The following is a 21,715-nucleotide window of genomic DNA, read 5'->3' as shown; positions in this document are numbered from 1 at the left end:
GCTTTCTCCGAGAACATCTGAAAGCAATTTGGCTGGAAGTTTAAAAGACATACACAAAGAAAGATGTTGCATGTACAGCAATATATCCAGTCAAGCCTCCTTTCTACAAGCAGATGGGAGGAATTACAAACAAGGATGATCATTGAGAGCTCAATCAGCAGAGGGCAAAATATTTGTGGGACAAAGGCAAATTTGAGAGACCAGAATCCTGAATAAGGTTTGACTGTATATTGGTGAGACAAGCTTCAAAGCAAGAAGCAAAAGAATCTTTCCATCCAAAGCATGAATTGGTGAAAACTCAATACTTCCAGCAGCATATTCACCCTCAATAAAAGAGGACTCACTTAAAACTTAAATATTTGGTTGCAATTGACTTTTCGTTACAGCTCATATTTTGGAATACAGCCTCCACAGCCCAGAGAGATGGGGTATAGCATTGTAGCTTAGCAAAACAGTTTGAGAAGCACACCTTGTGTGTTGTACATGCTGATTGAGGGGTTGTTATAGACTGCAGATTCCCCAAGCAAAGTGTTATAGGGATTGTTAGTGCCATAAGGACGAAGCAGAGCATTTGTTATTAGATGATTAGGCATAGCCCCTGCAACAGCCAGACAGAAAAAGACAAACAAAGAAAAAAGATCAATCAGGCAAATGCAGAAAAAAATAAAATATTCTTAATGGTAAAAAATGCAGTCACAATATTAAACAACAAGCTGAATACAACTCGACTTGAAATGTTGAGATTTACAAAATTAATAAATGTTTTTGACATTGTCAATGCATCTGCAAATTGACTTAACATGATCAATGCAATTTGTCTTCTGAACCTACGCTATAAAACTAATATATTCACTCAGTTAATGTTCAATTTTTTAGATTTACCCTCAGGTATATTGTCACCCTAAGCGCTGTGTAAACAATAACTTCCAATCAGATTGATTTTTATCCTGCTATCTTTAATCATTGCCTTTCCAATTTTTAGTAACTGCTTAATAGGGTTGCATTGTTTATTACTTCAATTATCCCAGGACCCAAACACAGTTGAGACACACGGGACTAGAGGTTTCCAAGGCAGTAGAGAATGAAACAGTAAATATGAACTGAACAGAACTCAAACCTGTGAAACAGCATTAAAGCCACCCTGGTAAATGAGTGTCATTACAGACAATAACTTTCATACATGGATTGAGAAACTGAATATTCATGACTAAATTAGAGGACATGTGTTGATGCTTCCAGATGCCATCACTAAAAAAAAAACATTTCTATAGATGTATATAATTTGGATTTACTCAAAAAATCTGACTGGAGCTGAATGCAAGATGTTGTCAGTGGAATTTACTATACTGGATTTGCCTAGAATTAAGATGTTGGTGCATGATGAATGGAATCTTCCCAATGCATCATGCTCTCTTTCAATGTCCATTAGCATATGGATTTTTGTGACAATACTCAAGTCCTGCACAAGACCCACATAACCCAGTTTCCCATTCAAATGGAAAATGGGTGTAGCATTAGACATGATGCATACTGGCAAAATAAGGCTCAGTACTTCAACCAAGCATGTGGACCACCACATCAGAAAAATAGGCCTTTCAGCCCATCTACTTTGTGCAGAACTATCTATTCTGCCCAGTCCGATCGACTAACACCCAGACTGCAGCCCTCCATACCCTTTCCATCCATATATTTATCTAATCTCTTAAATATTAAAATTGAACCTGCATCCTCTACCTCCGCTGGTATCTCGTTCTTGGATTTACTGACCTGACTTTTATTTTTCAGTTTTTGAAACAGTGCACTTGAGAAAAAAAAATCAGTACTGAATATTTATGAAAGCTAAAAATAATCTGGTACTTAGAAAGGCTGCTGCTAGCAGTTAAGAGAGAATAATTTTATTAACCATGGTTCACTGCATCAAGTGCAATTGTCTTGGCAGCAAAGATGCAATGTAGAAGGCAGTGATTGTTAAAGGGGCAATTCCATAGAAAAGGACAGCAGGAAGGCTGTGTGTGTAAGTGTCAAAGGACTTTTTCATTGAGAGCAAAAGGAAAAAAACAATTCCATGAAATCTTAACCATTCAGCTGAGAATAGCTGTTCCAGGTGATCAATATTATGTACAATTAGTATCTAATTTTCACATAATCCATTGCTCTTTTCCACCATAATTCACCAGACAGTGCTGGAAACCCGCACACTTATCTTTACAATCTTATTAGATGAGTTCAAAATGACTGGCACATTCAAAACTATTAGAGCAAAGAATTGCTGGAGGGACTCAGCAGGTCCGAAAGCATCCAGGGGTAGAAATTGTCAGAGACTCTGTAATCAAAACACGAAGAATATTCTCATAATTGAATTCGCAAATGCAGCAAAGAAGTCACGCACTTCAACACAGAGTTACAGATAGCACACGTCATCAGTAAATTGGGTGGATAATTATATTTGAGTTTGGCAAAGCTATATTTAAAAGTAGTGAAATATAAAATGTAAGTTTCACCACCTGTATTACATGATTTCTGCTCACTGGACATGTCAAAAGGAAAACCTACAACCAATAAAAGAATATATTTCTCCTGTTTGCAAAATAGAATCAATAAATACTCAGTAAGTTGTCAGAGTTTTACAGCACAGAAAAGGGCCTTTAAGACCAACTTATCCATGGTGATAAGCATATGGGGAAGAAGGGATTGTCCTATTAACCTGCTTTCTGCCCACATCCTTCTGAATAATTCCTATCCATGTACCTCTCATGCACAGGATGCCATTGCATTCACGGGATAAAACTATGAGCTGGATCACTTAGGTTCATGTATGTTGCTTGCTAACTTTAATTAATGAGTTAGTGAGTGAGTTGGTTGACTGGTTCATGATTTACCAGTGCATCTAAAGTAGTGGATGCTCTCTCGGTGGATGGAGCTTGAGATTGTTGATATGCCTCAATAAACTTCCTGGGAAACTTTGCCAAGACTTCAGCAAGCTACTGAAATCTGCTGTGGATTTAAAAAGACACGGGGCTGCATGGTTAACACAATGCAGCAACCCAGGTTCAAATTCATTGATGTCTGTAAGGAGTTTGTATGTTCTGTCGATCAAAATAGCTGAATGTTATATGCAGGTTTCTTTAAAAAAAAGCTACATGGCTTTAAAAAGAGCCAAACCTAAATGAAAACTAAGCAGTGCTATAAGAAGTAGTTGCAACCGCGCACTACTCGAAAGAAGCCACACACACTTAGTGTAGTCAGGTTAAGTTCTGAGTTTTATTGTGGGCTCAGGTCTGACTTTTATACTCGCACCATTCCCGCTGTTGCCCCCCTTTATGATGCCATGATCCGCATAACAAAAGCGGGTTTCCCGTGCGTGGGTACATTTCTACATAACAATTCACTTCTTCCCTGTACGCTGTCCCTGTCTGTTGGCTGTGCAGCAAGGCCAGCACCCTTTTGGGGATGCTTGTTGGGGCCAGTGTCGATGCGCATACTGCTGGCCGCCTGGAGCACTGGCTTGATCACGGCAGCGGTCGGCCACCACATGACTCCTCCCAGAACCAATGGTATTGTCCTTCATGCCCAGAGGCAAAGTCTCTGCTGCCTTTGGTGGTCTGCCTCTCTGGCGTGGTGCTGGTGTCTCAACCGGGTTTGCCAGCTTCAGCCAGTCTGTGGTGAAGACCTCCATCTTGCCTCCAACCTTCAGCTCAAACATGGTCCCATTGTTGCAGATGACCAGAAACGGACCCTTGTATGACCTCTCCAGTGGTGAACGATGTGGACCCCTGCGAATGAAAACATACTGTCCTGTAGGTCTTTGGGTATGTTGGACCTCGTGTGTCTGTGTCTGGAAGGTGGAATCGGGGCCAGGTTGCCATCTCTTTCCCTTAGCTGCTGAGGAACGCTGCTGAGTTGTCCTGCTGTCTGCCTGGGGATGGTATGAATTCCCCCAGGACCACCAGTGGAGCTCCATAGACGAGTTCAGCTGAAGAGGTGTTGAGGTCCTCCTTGGGTGCCTTGCAGATGCCCAACAGTGCTCATGGTAGCTTGTCTACCCAGTTGGGTCCTTGGAGTCTGGTCATGAGCATGGTACCTGTGGAAACACACCACCAACCCAATGGACTGTGGGTGGTAGGGTGTTGTGTGATGCAGCTGGGCACCCCACAGGCAGGCAAGGTTGGGCCACAGTCTGGAGGTGAACTAGGCCCCTCTGTCAGATGTGATGTGGGGCAGTAACCCGATCCATGCCACCCAGGACGAGATGAGGACCCTGGCACACAGGGTTGTGGATGTATGTGCCAGCAGGACTGCTTCTGGCCACCTGGTGAAGAGGTTGGCCATTGTGAACAGATAGCAGAAACCGTGGGATACTGGGAAGGGTCCTACAATATGAGCTCAAAGTACTGAGGTGGGATCTTGGTGTGCTGCTGTACCTTGGTTGTTTGGCACTGCGTGCACTCCTTCATCCGCCTGCTGACCTGCTTCCGCAATCCATGCCACACGTATTTGCTGGCCACCAGCTGGACCGTGGTCTTGATGGATGGGTGAGCCAATCTGTGGATGGAATCACAAACCTGCCATCTCCAAGCCACCTGGATGATAGGTCTGACCTGGCTGGTGGCCACATCGCACAGAAAGGTGGTGTTACCTGTGCCAACTGGGATGACCTGGAGCTGCGGTGCCGATATGGAAGTCCTGTATTGGGGCATCTCCTTGTCCTTCTGTTGAGCCTCCGCCAGTGCCATGAAGTCCATTCCCCTTGTTAGGGCGTGGATACTTTGCCTGGACAGTGCGTCAGCCACTACACTGTCCTTGCTGGAGACGTGCCTTACACCTGTGGTGTATTGCGAGATGTAAGACAGGTGTCGTTGCTGGTGGGCTGACCAGAGGTCTGAGATCTTAGCCAAGGTGAAAGTCAGGGGCTTGTAATCTGTGAAAGCCATGAAGGACCTGCCCTTTAGGAAGTGGCGGATGGCAAAGTACAGCGCCAGTAGCTCTCTGACGAAAGCGCTGTACTTCAGTTCCAGAGGCCTCAGATGTTTGCTGAAGAAAGCCAGAGGCTGCCAATTTCCTTCAATCTGCTGCTCTAGAACTCTGCTGGAGAGGGGCATCTGCCAGGGCTTCCTTGGCCTTCATGAAAGTCTTCACTGACTCCTCATCGAAGGTGATCTCCTTCACCTTGCTTGCTGTCTGGGAGAACAATGGCTGCATGATCCGGGCAGCTGAGGGGATGAACCTGTGATAAAAATTGATCATTCCCACAAACTCCTGTAGTTCGTTGGTTGTGATGGGCCTAAGGAACTTCAGATGGCCTCCACTTTGCTGGGTAGCAGTGTGGCTCCTTCCCTGGTTATCTTATGGCCTAGGAAGTCAATGGCCTCCAACCCAAACTGGCATTTGGCTGGGTTGTGCGTCAGGCCCAACTTTTATACTCGCACCATTCCCACCATTGCCCCCCTTTACTGAGGTTACGACCCGCATAAGAAAAGGGGTTTTCTGTGCACGACAACTTTTCTGCATAACAATCCCTTCTTCCCCATATGCTGTCCCTGTCTGTTGGCTGCACAGCAAGGCCAGCACCATTTTGGGGTCACTGGTCTTTAAGCTGCCCTTGTCTTTTACCTGCCGGTTTGCTTGTTGGGGCTAGTGCTGCTGCATGGGCTGCTGGACTTTGGTTGCACTCGCTGGCTCAATCGCCACCGTGGCAGGCTGCCACACAGCAATGATTTTAAAAATGTCAATCAAAGGAAAAGAAATAAAGAACAGAAGTGGACATTCGCAAATGCTTTTCTCCAAGGTTACATTCACGAGAAGGTTTCTTGTTTTTAATAATATCTTGTCTGCCTCAGAATTTTCCCTACCTGCATCCCAATTTTTCTGGGAAATAGCACCAATTTAATAAAAAATTGATCTGACACCTTATCTTAAAACGAGAGTTTCTCTGTTTCCTACCTGTCTGATTGAATTACATCAAGAGTGGCAGAAAGTGACTCCACTTGGAGATTTGCTCTCCTTCCCTTCCACACATGGAACTTTTAACTTGATAATGTCATTTTCATTTAACCCACTGAAGTTGCCATTTTCTTTTTCAATTTTCAGCTGGTCAACTTCAATAAGGTAAGAAGATATGTTCATACAATGTCTACAGCAGCCAATCTTAACCAATTTTTGGCTATGGCCCCCTTAGGACTCTGGTTAAAGTTCATGGACCCTTCCCTGTGAAGCAGTCAAGTTTAGTTGGTTTCTTCTGTACTTCCCTCCTATGTTACTTGGGGTGAAAAGAAACCAAGGCTTTTACTCTGAGCGGAATAACTGTGGCTTGTGGTTCCAAAACAGAGAGACAAATAAGCAATACTTTTTATTGAACTTGCAGGAAAGAAGAAAAATTACCAAATATCTTTTTAAAGATGATTAGAATGCAATGGCTTGTACTCAATGAGACATTAGGGAACTTTAAGCATAAACTTGAGAATATGAAAATGTGATAAAAAGTACTTTTAAAAATAATTATTTTTAAATGAAAATTTTAGTGAGATCATTGAGCTTGATGTTCCTGTGCAAATATTTTGATGTCAGGCTCCAAACTAGATAGTGATCATTGAACATCATCCTTTGATGTGATATCAAGCCTGTTCCTGGATTTGGTCAAGGGAACTCCCTTGCTGAATCCACATTCAACTAAGCATGTTGAGGGAAAAGCAATTTTGGCCTTTTGCCACACTTTGGAAATCCATTCAGCAGATCTCTCTTAACCCCCAAATTGTTTTTAAAATTGATTGAACTTATTGCGTGCAATGATATGATGAAGATCCTTTCCTTCTCAAAAAAAGTTGAATCCATAGAACTTCCATGTCCCCCCCTTCCTCCCCCCCCATTAAGGATTTCAATCTGTGGCCCTCCTTAAATGTGCTAAGGCCCCCATTGAGCATGGATGTTCTACAGAATGGAAGAAGATATTTGACTCATCAAGCCCATTCTCGTTGTGTCCAAACATGATGCATCTAATCTCACACTTCTGCCTTCATCACCCAGCACTGCATCCTCTGCAACACAATAATCAAATCTGTCTTCACTTCCATATGTGTTCAACACCCCACCATACTATGAAAAACAAATTACATCTCTTTCAGCATTTCATTCGAGGCTTTAAATTTTTCAAAGTTCTGCAAGAGCCATTTATTCCCAGCTACTCTAATTGAACCCTTCGTTAGAGTAAACGACTCTCAGTTCCCTTGCACTTCACAAAAGAGTTAGAGAAATTCAGGAGGTCATGCAGAATCCATGGAAGTAAAATGCAGTCAACGTTTTGGACCCAAGATCTTCATCAGGTGTGTGGAAAAAACAGGCAGATGTTGGAATAAAACAATGGGGCCTTGGGGAAGGAAGGGAAACGGTGAAGAGGACAGGCTGACAGGGAAGGGGTTATAAGTGGATACAGGTGGGAGGGTAGAAGAAAAAGAAGCTGAGGTGATGGAGGAGAGGGAAAAGGTAGGAGAAGGGGAGGTCAGCTAGAGGAAAGAAGACAGGAGAATGAGGGAAAGCAAGAGACTGGGGGAAGGGGGTTAATGGAAATTAAAGTCGATGTTAAAGCCATCTGGTTGGAGACTTCAGAGATGGAATATAAGGTGTTGTTTTTTCAACTTGTGGGTGGCATTGATTTGGCATTGCACGAGACCATGGGTGTGGGATTGAAATGGTTGGCTGCTGGGAGGTCCTTCCTGTTTCAGCAGACAGAACGAATGACTCAACGAAATGATCGACTAGACTGTGTTCAGTCTTCCCTGCAGTGTTGCTTCTCTTGGAAGGACGGCTTGAGCCCCCGAATGGTGCTGAGGGAGGAGGTATAAGTGCAAGGTTTAAGTGAAATCACAGCAGTAGGTGCCAAGTGGGTGATTAGTGGGTAGAAACAAGTGGACGAGGGAGTTCAGGAGGGAGCGGCCCCAATGCATAATGCAGAGGTGAGGAGAGAGGAATATGTATCTGGTGGTGCAATCCTGTTGAAGGTAGCGGCAATTGCTTACAATAATATGTTGGATGCGGATGCTGGTGGAGAAGTAGGTGAGGACAAGGGGAATCCTGCCCTTATTGCATCTTTGGGTGTAGAGGTTCATGGCAAATGTACAGGAAATAGAGGATATGTGGGTAAGGGCTGAGTAGATGGCAGCAGAGGGTAAGCCATTTTTTTTGAAGAAAAACATCACAGGTGTCCTAGAATGGTAGGCCTGATCCTGGGAGCAGATTCCGAGGAGGTACTGAGAGAAAGGAATAGGATCCTTGCAGGAGACAGGACATAGTGGGTTTATAAACAATGTCTGTAAATAATTTGTCTCATGAAATGATGAAGGGACCAAGCCCGAAACATTGGTTACCCTTTCCTTCCTGTGGATGCTGCACGACCTACTGTTCTTGTAGCAATTTTGTGTATTGCACTTGACTGCAGCATCTGCGGCATTCCTTTGCAACTGGATCCTAAATGGCTGCAGTGAGGGGTAGAATTTAGGGGAATTGATGGGAATGTGGAGAGAATGAAAAAATGGGATTAGCATATGATAGGTGTAAGTGGATAGTGATTAGTCAACATGGATTGAGTGCACTGAAGAACCAGCTTCTTCTGCCCTCTATCTCTCAAACGGCATGACTCGATACAACTGCAGTGGAGAAAAGCAATGAGCTCCTTCACGGGCCTTTTTGCTGGAGTAATACAATCCTAGTTACTACTATTTAATAATCTTGAGATATCCTTTGAAAGCAAATTTGACTTCATCTTATTAATAACTAACAGTTGTTGGTCTGATGTGATGTGAAAATGAAGAGACGAGACTCACAATGGAGATATTGGGAGAACTGTGACAACTTCATTTCATGAATTAAGAAGCAGGATCGCTTAATTGATTCAACAGGTTTCCAGATTTTGAAGAAGACGAAAAGCGGTATACATAGCAAGAAACATTTCATAGGAGAAATGAGCCTAAACTTGCTTATTTTTAATCATTCGCATAAAAGATGCTGTTTTTATTCTCTGATCTCCACTAATTTTAATGTCTGAACGTTGATTTCACTTTGAACTTGTCTTTTTTTTAAACCAAAAATAGTGTTTATTCAAAATAAATTATTTACAAAAGGAAAACTATTCAGGGTCTGTTCCCACCCTTAGTTTCATATCCATACATTTCCGTCATTGTGCCTTGTAGCATTTGATTCCATTCACACCATTCCCACCACTGTGGCACCTTTTTGCTTCTCCCCCTCTGTTGTTTGAGGGACTTCTCCTTAGTTTTAGCTCCTCAATACCCAGTAAATGGGAGGATTCTACTATATATGTATTATTTTGATTTCAACAATGCAGCAAGATAGAAGAACCTTTTGGACCATGAAACCCGTTCTGTCCCATTCACCTACGACCCCTTACGTTGCGAAGAGGAAACGGAACACCCAGAGTTTAACCCACATAGGACAGAGGGAGAAAGAAAAACTCATACAAACAGCAGCGAATTCCAACCCAGGTCGCTGGCACTGTAATAGCGTTACACTAACTGCGAAATATTTTTCCAAATAATAGTTCAGTTAAGCTTCTTTGGCATAATTAAGTTGAAATCAACTCTTCCAGCACAAGAGATGAGTTTTGTCAGAATCTGAATCAGAATGAATTTTCTTGTTATGAAAATGTGTCATGAAATTGGTTGTTTTGTGGCAACACTATTTTGCATTACATGTGGAAAAATTACTATAAATTCTATTTCCTTAAATACACTATTTAAAAGTAAATAGTGCAAAAGAACAGAAAAAAGTGAGGTAGTGTCTGGTTCATTGTCTATTTAGAAATCTGAAGAAAGAGGGGAAGAAACTGTTTTTGTACTATCGGGTGTTTGTCTTTGAGCTCCTGTACCTCCTGTTCTCCTAGTTTCCCCTTCCTGAAGTCTACAATCATTTCTTTAGTTTTGCTACTCTTGAGTGCAAAGTTGGTGTGACACCACTCAACGAGTTGACCTATCTCCCTCCTGTACGCTTCCTCATTGCCATCTGTGATTCTGCCGACATCCGTGGTGTCATTGGCAAATTTGGAGATGGCATTTAAATTGTGGCTAGCCACATAGTCACGGTGTAGAGAGGGTAGAACAGGGGGCTAAGTATGCATCTTTGAGGTGCCCCTGTGTTTCATTGTTAGAGGAGGAGATGCTGTTACCGATCCACACTGACTGTGGTCTTCCAATGAGGAAGTCAAGGATCCAGTTGCAGAAGGGGGTGGAAAGGCATAGGTTTTGAAGCTTGCTGACCAGAATCGAGGGGCTGATGTTGTAGAAAGCTGAGGTGTAATCAAAGATAAGCAGTCTGATGTACACATGGCTGTTGTCAAGGGCTGAGTGGAGAGCAATGAGATTGCATCTGCTGTGGAATGACTGTGGCGGTAGGCAAATTGCAGTGGTTCCAAATGTTTATTTAGGTATGATTTAATTCTGGCCATGTCAAATCTATCAAATAATTTAATTACTGTAGATGTGAGTGATGTTGGGTGATAGTAATTGAGGCAGCTCACCCTGCTCTTCCGGTATGATTGATGCCCTTTTGAAGCAGGTGGAAACCTTCGACTTCAACAATGAGAGATTAAAAATGTCCATGACTACTCCAGCTACTTGGTTACCACAGGTTTTTAATGTCCTGCCAGCTATGCTATCAGGGTCTGATGCCTTGAAAGGGTTCACCCTTTTGAAAGATGCTCTAACGTTGGCCTCTGAGACAAATATCACAGTGTCACCAGCTTATGCAGGGATTCTCAGTGGTGAAGTTGAATTCTTTTCAAAGCGAGCATAAATGTTGTTCAGCTCATCGGGAAGTGAAGCATCACAGCCATTTATGATGTTAGGCTTAGCTAGCATGTATCTAATTCTGTTTCTAGCTTTGCTCGGAATTGCTTCTTTGCTGTTAAGATAGTCTTCTGTAGGTTGTACCTGGACTTCGGGGTATCAAGATTTCTTAGCTTTTGAGCTGGTTCAGAAAATAATGGAACTTAAAATCTTCTTCACTCATCAGATCAACCATAAATTAAGCTCTGGGCATCAGGTTTTTATGGTGCATTGTGCCTTTTTGTGGGAAGGAAAAAAAAGGGATTTACAATTGTGCAGCCAGCCTTTTTGTAGTGTTGGAGCAGTCCTTGGTTAGTGCAAAAAGGAAAGTTTAAGAGCTTGATAGATGTTGGAAAGAAACTGTTCTTGAATCTAGAGGTACTGGTCTTCAGGCTTCTGTACCTTCTGCCCTAAGGTAGAAGTGAGAAGAGATTGGTGATGGAGGTCCTTATTGATGTTGGCTGCCTTCTTGAAGCAGCGCATCACATAGATGCCTGCAATAAATGAGAGGTCAGAGTCTGTGATGGACTTGACTATGTTTGCTACACTTTTCAGCCTTTTGCATTCCTGGGCAGGCAAATTCCCAAACCAGGCTTTGATATAACCTCCCTGTATACTTTTCCCAGTCATCTGTAAAAGCTTAACATTTAAAAAAAAATTCATTTAGACATACAGCATGGTAACAGGCCATTTTGGCCCATAAGTCCATACCACCCAATTTACACCCAATTAACCTACACCCCTGGTACGTTATAAACGGTGGGAGGAAACTGGAACCCCCGAGGAAAGCCCACGCAGACATGGGGAGAATATACAAACTCCTTACAGACAGCACAGGATCAAACCCAGGTCCCGATCGCTGGTGTTGCACCAACTGCCACACTAACCATGCCGCTCAAAGCTCAATAGAGTATTTAACGTGAGGCCTGATATCCTGACTTTTTAGGAAGTAGAAGCATTGCTGTGTCTTCTTCATGGTTGTCTCAATTTGCTGGCTCCAAGGGAGATCTACTGAAATATGGACTCCCAAGAACTTGATGGTTCTGTCTCTCTCATCAATGCCGACAGATGCATGGTCCCCTGGCCTTTCCTAACTAATGTTCACAATTAGCTCCTTGGTCTTGGTGATGTTGAGACTAAGATTGTTGTTCTTGGAAGAAAAGGACCTCAGCCTCATTGAAAGCAGACAATGGCCATAGGGAAGTACCAAGGTTAAGAAGCTGTGTGCATGATCCATTGAACATGTGAGACAGGCTAGAGTCAGCAAGAGAGGGCTATACTCTCCCTGGAGAGCTCATCATGAATGGAGTTTGTGGAGATGATGTTCAGATGCCACTAAACAATTGAACATCCCCATTCTATGGTCCAACTTGTATTCTTGCACTAAGTGGAAAACCTCAACCTTAAGATCAACCTAGTAAGACCTCATGTTGCTGGAGATATCACTTTTTGGAAGAAATATCTCATTGCACACAAGATATCTTACTGCATAGGAATTCTGCTGATCGAAAGAGCAAGACCCATGCAAACAGGGTTGATTAGCAAGTCAGAAGGGAGATTTATGTATCTGAAACTGCAGAATGTTCAACAACGAGGAAAATAATATCTATTGAGTGGGTGTAGACAACAGAACATGGAATTGAAACATCTGAAGTGAAAAAGAATGGTGGAAAATCAATATTGTGCATTCAAGGTTGCCATATACTTCCTATGGATGCTAGGTGACCTGATGAATTTTTCCAGCACTTTTGCATAGACCTCAGCATCCGCAGATTTTCTTGTTTGACTCCCAAGCAGGTTTAAGTAAGATGGGAGAGATTTAAGAGGGACTTGAGGGGTGTTTGTTTTTCACTCAAAGGGTAGGCCGTTGCTGCCAGACAAAATGATGGAAGCAGGAAGAGTGGACTTACGATCGGATATTTGGAAAGGAAGGTGGGAAGGATATGGACCAAATGGAGGCATATAGGAATAATTAGGCCAAAGGCCTGTTCAGTGCTGTGTGACTCCATGAGTGGTGGGTACGTATAGTTTTGACCACACACCTAAAATATTTAAATGATCAAATACATTGGATTCAGAATAGCTACTATTTTAAAGGTCCTTGTGGGATAAAATCCCTAGTTAGGTGGACACAAGCTGGTGGTATAAAGGCCTAATGTCTATATATTCAGCAAAGAAAGAGTTGCAGCATTCATGGGTTGAAATGGTCAGTTAATGTGTTGGATCAGAGAGAGAGAGAGAGAGAGAGAGAGAGAGAGAGAGAGAGAGAGAGAGAGAGAGAGAGAGAGATCCAGGAGAAGGCAATGAGGAGATAGAAAAGTGGAATCAGATGAAGCTGATGGGGGGGATGGGGGTGGGGTTACCTAAAATTAGAGAAATCAATGTTCATGCCATTGGGTTTAAGGCTGTCCAGGGGGAATGTGGTGATTTGTTCTTCCAGTTTATTCCTGACAATTAATAAGGAGGAGAATAGACATGTCACTGTAGGAACGGTTGGAGAGTTGAAATGGTTGGCTACAGGAAGATCAAGTTTAGAGCCACTTTATTTATTGTTCTTCCACCCATTCTGCGTTTGGTCTCAATGATGTAGAGAGGCCACACCAAGAACTCCAAATGTAGCAGATCAGGTTTGTCTGAATCTTCACTTGCTTGGTTCTCTTTTGATTTCAGAAGACACTCTCCTCGATGTAAACCAAGCCAACATTTCCTCTCCATGTCCGAACATGGAGGAGAGGTCAGAAAGAGAAAAAAAACTTCAGCCCCTGAAGGTATCATTGGAAGATTTGATCCAAATCCATCTCAAGAACAATGCCTGGTTCTCCTATAAAGCATGGACTCATTTACTTAATGACATGATCAAATTCATCTTTCCTACAGGTTTTGAGAGAAGCATCAGTGAGAACTGATAAAGTGTTCTCTTGCATCTTTCCTGGCCCCCTATGGTGTCAGATGCTCTTGATTGATGACACAGCTCGTTGAGTAATGGTGATCTCACCTTCTATTTCAGGAAAATCAAGTTCTGAAGGGTGAAGTGATGCCTGAAGTCGTGTGCAATGCCACATCAGTGAGTGGGGGACATCTTAGTGTGTACACTTGATTATTATGTATTGCGTATTGTTTGTGCACACCATGGTCTGAGAAACTTTGTTTCATTGGGTTGTAATATATACAGTCAGATGATGATAAATCTGAACATGAACTAAATATACAGTAGATTTGTTACTTATAGCAACAAGCAAGAAATGGCAAAGAGCCCAGTTTGAATTTTCGTGTATACGCTGGATAATGGTGAGACCCTCAATATCATCCTTCTAAATTGTACAAGATCTGTTAGATCACTGCCAGTGTGGAGAATTATTTCCAGGAACAACTCCCATCAACTCGTCATTGATAGCCTGACCATTAAACCCGAATAATGTTTTCAATGTGGAGCTATGGGTATAAGTGATTCTAACCTCAGATGTGAAGGTCAACTCACCAAAGAGGATATTGTGTAGTTGGGGGAAGTTGGAAAGATAGAAGGCAAGTTGGGATGTGCTGAAATAAGACATGATAGGCATTGAGACCCAAGGAATATCATTTGGTGCAGCCTCCATTTATCAACCAAACATTAGAGACGCTTAAGAGACTGGGTGATCAAAGAGTCAGCAAATTCTGAGAATAAGAAAAATCAATGTTCAAGCTTATGAAAAGATTTGCAGAAAGTATAAAGTTCATATTTTTGACAAATAGGGATTTGACAGCAGGAAAAAATATATAAAATACACTGTAACTAATTAAATCCAGAGTTGATTGCAGTCTGACACAGACACAAAAACCAAACTCTCCATACTAAAGGATTGCATTTTTAAAAATAGCTATTAAAGGTAAAAAGGTTCCATTACTGTCACATCATACTACATTTAGCATGTAATGTACATGAAATTCTTTAACTTTTGTCTACTGTAAGGCAGACAGAGAGTCGCCACTTTGTTCAGCGCCCCTCACAACCTGACATGCACAGCATCCCACTTATTTTGGGTTTCTTTTGGCAGACTTTTTACTTCTGTGAAGCCATTGCAGTATGTTCAACAATTTTACTTCACGAAAGTTTTAAAATATATATGGTGGTCCTGATGATTCCAACACTTGCAATAATTGAGAACCTATCACTGAGGTACACAGGGTGCTCTGCAGATGGTTAACAAATGGGAGAGGTGGATGCAAGCCAGTGGAAACTTAAACCCTGAATAAATTTACAAGATCCACATGATATCTTATTTGGGATTCGTGGAACCTCTGGTTGATGAACTAATGCGGTATTTATTTGTTTAAATATCAGAACTAATCAAATAATTATTACATTTCATTACAGTTCTTGAAATAAATATTTTAAATCAATATTATAAACATGCAATGATATTTAATCATTCACAAAGAGATCATGGGCTGATGATCTGTTTAACCTTATGAAGCATCAAAAATGTCTCTTGCCCGTAAGTTTCAAAACAACTACCCGTCATATGGATATCAGCGTTGATATTACAAATTAAAGCAAAAATAATTGAAAGGCTTCAGTGCTTTCACTAACCTCTGTTCAATGAAGCTGAACTGTTGATATCTCCTGTGATAAAGGAAGATTCGGACTGCTTTCGCACCGTGTCATTCCACATCCTACGAATCCGGCTCTGGAGAAAACCACAGCACAAGTGAGTCACTAATGCCAGCTCAAAATGGATAGTTCACTGAACATTGGAGCTCAAGAGAGTCTTCAGAATTGTTTGCATAACTAACCAGGACACATATCTCAAATAGAGATCTCTTAACACCATGCCACTTCACATTAGGAAGATGCGCAATCTTTTCTTCCCTGGAGCTTCCAAACAAATCAAACTGATCTAGCTCCAAACAAATCCTCTTCCAAACAAAACAATAAAAGCATTTTAAGCAGCTATGTTAACATATCTCATCACACATCATAAACACAATGAACTAATTAAAAGAACAAAAAGACTGTCGTCATACATTCATTTTATAAGGCGGGCACAACTCCAAGAATAATTGAAAATGTATGATGGATAAGGAGACCATTCAGGCATTCATGTAGCAGGGATGAAGAACAGAGTGACCCAGCCTACTCCCACATTCTTTCTGTCATTCTGCAGGACAGGATTTTTTACATACACATTCAAGAATTTAAAAATCACAGTAAAGTCAGTTTTCAAAGCTTTGTTGACATTGGATTAAAATCCAGTGAATTTTCAATGAGAAATTTTGTGAAATATCCATGAACTATAAATTTCTCCAGGACTTTTGTGTTCTGATGAGATCATGATCAAATATTTCTTTATAGTCATGTACATGAATACACTAAATTTATTAACATTTGCATGCAGTAAAGGCACCCAAAGAGGTTCCAATAATCCAGTGCCCCAATAAGAAAAGACAGAAAAACAGAAGAGATTTTCAGAAACAACCACTGATATAATTGGGAACTGAGGCCCTTTGATAGCCCTGTTAACCATCGGCACCCTCAGGGATTCCAGTCCTGATACTTGGTTCCCAGAAGCTGGTCTCAAGCAGCCCACGGCCTGGTGTGAGACCCTCGGCCTTCAAGATCCTCGCTGGTCTACTGCTGTGGTCTCCCACCCGTAGGGTCCTCAGCCAAGCTTCTCCTTCTCAGTTGAATGGTGGGGAGAGATGGGTCCTCTTTGGTGCCTTACAATGCCTCGTGATCTGGGCTGTCGAGCTTGGGTGACTCCATCTTGGGTACAGAACTTCATGGGTCTCTGATGTTAAAAAAAAACACCACTGTCTAATTCTACAGGGGATTTCAAACAGTCAGTAGCAGTTGAGCTAATGACCGGGAGGTAGGACCCTGCAGAGGAGCACTGTGTCTTCAGTCCCCCAGATACAGAGCAGTCAGTGTAACAACCAGGCAGTAGGACTCTGCAGAAGAGTGCTGTGTCTCCGCCTCCCTGAGCACAGAGCAGCCAGTGAAAAAACAGGGGAGTGATTTGCCCTGGAGTTTATATCCCTCCTGATACCAATTATAAATAGGCACTTGCGGAGTTGCATGATGTGGTCAGTAAACAAGCGACGCCCCAGCCCGATGCACTACAAATCTTAGTCGTCAAATTTAACCAGGCCTGTGTCAAGAAAACCCTGCCCAACTACCATTAGCATGTAACCTGCTGTACCAGAGGTCCCAGCACAGGCAATCACTGCTACACCACAAGATAAGAAAGGCCTACCAATCTTTCCTGAGACCACATTTTGGCAAGTCGGATCACCTGGCTGTGCCCCTTCTGCCTTCATACAGACAGAGCCTAAAAAGAGAGGCTCCAGAGATCAGGACAGCTCGAAGGTAGTCACAGGAAGCAGAAGAACAGTTACAGGATTTCCTCGAGTCAGAGTATTGGGCTGTGATCAAGCACTCAGCTGAGAATCTGATCAATTACATCAGGACTGTCACACATGTTATCAAAACAGCTGTGGATCAGTGTTGTTGCCCCACCAAATCATTCAGGGATTTCCCCAACCAGAAGCCCTGAATAAACATTGAAATCCGGAACCTTCTGAGAGCCAGATCAATACAGAAGAAGCAGGTATGACCTTCAAAAGCTATCTCCCGGGTGAAGTGGAGATTTCAGATGAAAATGGAAACAAACAAGGGACTCCGAACAGCTGTGGCAGGGCCTAAATGACATAACCTGCTACAAAACCAAATGTGATGAAGTAGCAGATGGCAAAGCTTCTCTCCCAGAGGAATTCAATGTCTTATACACCTAATATGTTGACAGTAACAGCGAAGAATCACTCCTCTGCACCCCCATGTCCCTTGATGATCCCATCCTGTCCGTATCTGTGGATGATGTGTGTGCTGCCTTCAGGAGAGTGAATCCAATAAAAAATTTAAAAAAAAAAGGAGAGTGAATCCGAGGAAAATATCCAGCCCAGATGGAATACCCGGCCGAATATTAAAAATCTGTGCTGACCAATGTTTTCACAATTATCTTCAATATTTCACTCTACCTGTTTTAAGAGCGTAGTAACCTGCCTTAATGACCATTGATCAGTAGCATTTACATCAACAGTGATGAAGTGTTTTGAAAGGCTGGTGATGAAACATATCAGCTCTTGACTGAGCGGTGACATGGATATATTCCAGTTTGCCTATTGTAGCAACATGTCTACGGCAGATGCCATCTCTCTGACTCTACACAAAGCCTGGAACACCTGTACAGCAAAGCATCATCAGGTTTATCAACTACAGTTCAGTATTTACCACCATCATTCCCTCAAATCTGATAACAAACTCCAAGACCTGGGAGTTAACACCCCACTGTGTAATTGGATCATGGATTTCATCATCTCAAGACCATGACCAGTGAGGATTAGTAAGAACATCTCTTCAATAATCTCCATTAGTACCGAAGTATCACAGGGCTGTGTTCTTAGCCCCCTACTCTACTCACTTTACACCACACATGTCAAACTCAGGCCCGCGGGCCAAATTTGGCCCGTGATATAATTATATTTGGCCTGCAAGATCATATCAAATATGTATTAGAGCTGGCCCACTGGCCGCCGCGCCAGTATAGCGCATGAACAGCTAATACTACAAATCCCAGAATGCTTTGCAAATGCACTGGCCCGTCAGCCCGCTAATCGCCCCCACCTTCTCTCTTTACTTTCATTAGAATCTGCGACCTGTCGCCTAACTCACATGTAATAAACCCCTTACGGAAAATGGCCAAACGAAAGACAGAAAACAGGACCTTTCAAGACAGGTGGGAGGCAAACTCTGACCCCAGAGTTTGATGAACTTGCATCTAAGAAGAGATGCCAAGTATCTGGTTTAGATCCAGGTGCATCAGAGTAAATCACAGTGTAGCAAGCTAAGCTTGGATTAATATTTTCTTTGGTTAACGTTGGACTCTTCATAGTTGAAAGATTGGATTTTCATTGAAGCAAGTTGTTATTTTTTTGACTTGTTGGCTTGTGAAAAAAAAAACATTTAAAAGGAGCTTAAAGGCTATAGAGAAATGTTATTTATTGAATATTTTATTTCTCATTTGTTAATGCTTCTTCTGGAAAGAGTTTAACCAAAACTATTATTAAACATTTATTTTAATAAGAAAAAGTTTAACATTACATATGTTGAAAGAAGAGAAAACATGCAGATGTTGTTGAAAATTTTCAATAAATATTTACTTTGGCCCAAGACTTAGTCAAAGTTTTTAATTTTGGCCCTCTATGAATTTGAATTTGACACCCCTGCTTTACACCTATGACTGTGTGCTGACTGGCTGCATCACGGTCTGGTATGTGAACACCAATACCCCTAAATGTAAGCCCTGCATAAGGTAGTGGACACAGCCCAGGACATCATAGGCAAAACCCTTCCCACTATCGAGAATATCTTCAAGGAACACTGCTGTTGGAGAGCAGCAAGGATCCACAGCACCCAGCTCATGCTTTGTTTTTGCTGCTGCTATCAGGAAAGAGGTAGAGGTGCCACAAGACTCGCACCAGCAGGTTCTGGAAAAGCTGCTACCCCTCCACCATCAGACTCAACAACAAACTCAACCAGGGACTCATTTAAGGACTCTTACTTGAGCACTTTATTGATTTTTTTTATTCACTCTGCATTGCACTATCAGTTTGTTTACATTTGTTATCTATGTACAGTTCTTTAATTATTTACATGTTTACGCAGTGTACGTTATTTTTTGCACTACCAATAAGTGGTAATTCTGGCTCGGCCACAAGCAAAAGAATCTCAGGGTTGTGCGTGATGTCATGTATGTACTCTGACAATAAATCTGAAATCTGACTCTGCAGAGGAGCACCATGTCTCCGCTCCCCCAGGTCAGGGGCGGTCGCTGGAATGACCAGGCAGTAGGACCCCATGAAGGAGCATTGTGTCTCCGCTCCCCCAGGTACAAAGCTGATGGTGTAATGACTAGGCAGCAGACCCTGCAGAGGAGTGGTGTATCCACATCAGTAATAGCACTGACATTACCACAGCTACAGCTGCACCAAGACATCTTTTAACCAGGGAGTGATGTGACTGAAAGTTGTATAGTTAGAGGATATTAACATTTCTGCCCACTACTTTAAAGATTCTATACCTCAATTTAGATGGTAGTATAAGAATCAGGAAAAGAATGTTAATAAAGAATTACTGAATATCAAAAAACTACATAATGATACTGTGTTTTGTCTGTGTATATGCTTGTTGCAGCCAATATGACTGCTGGCCATTACATCTTGATATCACATCGTCCATTAATAACTGAGTCCTGGAGTCATAACCAAATAAATCTGGACGTCCACTTGCCAACATGGTTAGTGGCTCATTGATGTAGCTAACAGTCTTCTGGTCCAATGCTAGCTATTTCAGGCTGACACAGACCCAATGACAAATTCATCTTTCCCAGGGGGACAGAGCTTTGAGGAGTGACCAACCATCTTGCTTCCGCTACTCCATCTGATCTCCAGTAGTGTGAGAGACACATCTGGACACCGAAGCCAGTTCAGTGCTTGGACCTTGATGATTTTAAACCTCAATTCCAGTCCACCCCATCAAATTACAGGATCCAGGACCACCAGCAGGCTGATTCAGGGCCCTCACAATGATGTCCAGTCCCCACACCAATCACCACCCCACATATTGATCTCAAGCCACCACACTGATCTTCAGTCCCCACACATATCTCCTGCAACTACATGGATCTCCAGTCCCCAAACCAATCTCTGGTCCCCACACTGATCTCCAGTACCCATATTGATCTCCACTTCCCCACACTGACTTCCGGCTTCTCGCTGATGGAGACGAGTGCCCAATCGGTGTCTGCACTATCCATCTTATTGAGCATCCTTAGGCTCTCCTAGCATCCCCACCAACAGCTCATGACCTGCACCCCTCATCCTTCATGTGGACCAGACCCCTGGCTCTGATTGGATAATGCTCTCCAACCACTTTATTTCCACACCCTATTTGCACACCAAAATGTTTGTCCATGGCCAACCTAGGCCACCTTCAAATTAGAAGAACACTTTATGTTTCAGCTCAGCACCCTCCCATCAGTGAGCATTAACAATGACTTCTTTAATTTCCATTCACCTCCTCCCACATTTTCACTCATCCCTCTGTCTTTCCTCCAGCTCTGCACCCCTTCCTTTTCTCCCCAATCCTTGATCCTCTCCCCTGATCACGTCCCAGACTTTTTTTCTTCTTCCCTCCCACCTGTACTCCTTCCTCTCCCTCTCCCCTCCTCCCTTCTCCCCTCACTTTATTCAGGCGCCTGCCCATTTTTACTTACACCTTATGAAGGGCTCAGTCCTGAAATATAAGTTACCCTTTTCATCCTACGGATAGTTCGTGCCCTGGTGAGTTTCTCCAGCATGATTCCATGCTGACATTCACGACTTGGCCTCTGAGCTGGCTCTGTTTATGAACCCACTGGTGCTTCCCTTCCTGCCCTCTGCAGTGCATAAAGAACAGTGTACCTTGAGGGCTATAGCATCAGGGTCTTCAAGCATGCACAGGGAGAGACTCAATTTGAGCATGTCAGAATTACAAATGTGACTGACATTCACTTTTTATCATTAACTAAACTAATGAGGCGATATAGCTGTAACATTGCCACATTTTCTCCAACCTTGATCTCAAAAGATCGGCCCACAGATGATTCTTTCGATCATAACCACCAATTGAGCAAAAATAACCAGGAGTGACTCCTAAAAAATGCTTATGGGTGATGACCTCTTGTCTATAGCACTGCGCTCTCCACTCTATCGTCCATCATTAACTCTGCATATATCACTCCCTTAGCTTCTTGACTGGAAAATATGTGGTAGCTGGGATTCAGAAGTGAACGCAGATTATAGCATAGCAA

The 21,715-nt window shown here is 42.6% G+C and overlaps 1 protein-coding gene across 13 annotated transcripts in view; it reads right to left on the bottom strand.

Annotated features, from left to right (window-relative positions):
• LOC138755016 (adhesion G protein-coupled receptor L3-like) overlaps positions 1–21,715 on the bottom strand; it is a 747,574-nt gene that overhangs the window by 4,222 nt on the left and 721,637 nt on the right. For 11 of the 13 annotated variants that reach the window (XM_069920177.1, XM_069920159.1, XM_069920170.1 and 8 more), the window contains one exon: positions 15,400–15,496. In XM_069920177.1, coding sequence (XP_069776278.1) covers positions 15,400–15,496 — 97 coding nt within the window. Of the gene's footprint in view, positions 1–428; positions 599–15,399; positions 15,497–21,715 lie in introns of those variants that run through there. The other 2 variants (XM_069920224.1, XM_069920232.1) reach the window with 1 other exon arrangement.

This window comes from Narcine bancroftii, chromosome 1 (assembly GCF_036971445.1).
Source record: "Narcine bancroftii isolate sNarBan1 chromosome 1, sNarBan1.hap1, whole genome shotgun sequence".
In the NCBI taxonomy this organism is placed as follows: Eukaryota; Metazoa; Chordata; class Chondrichthyes; order Torpediniformes; family Narcinidae; genus Narcine; species Narcine bancroftii.
The sequence above is the reverse complement of the archived record's forward strand: the minus strand, read 5'-3'. Positions and strand labels throughout refer to the sequence as shown.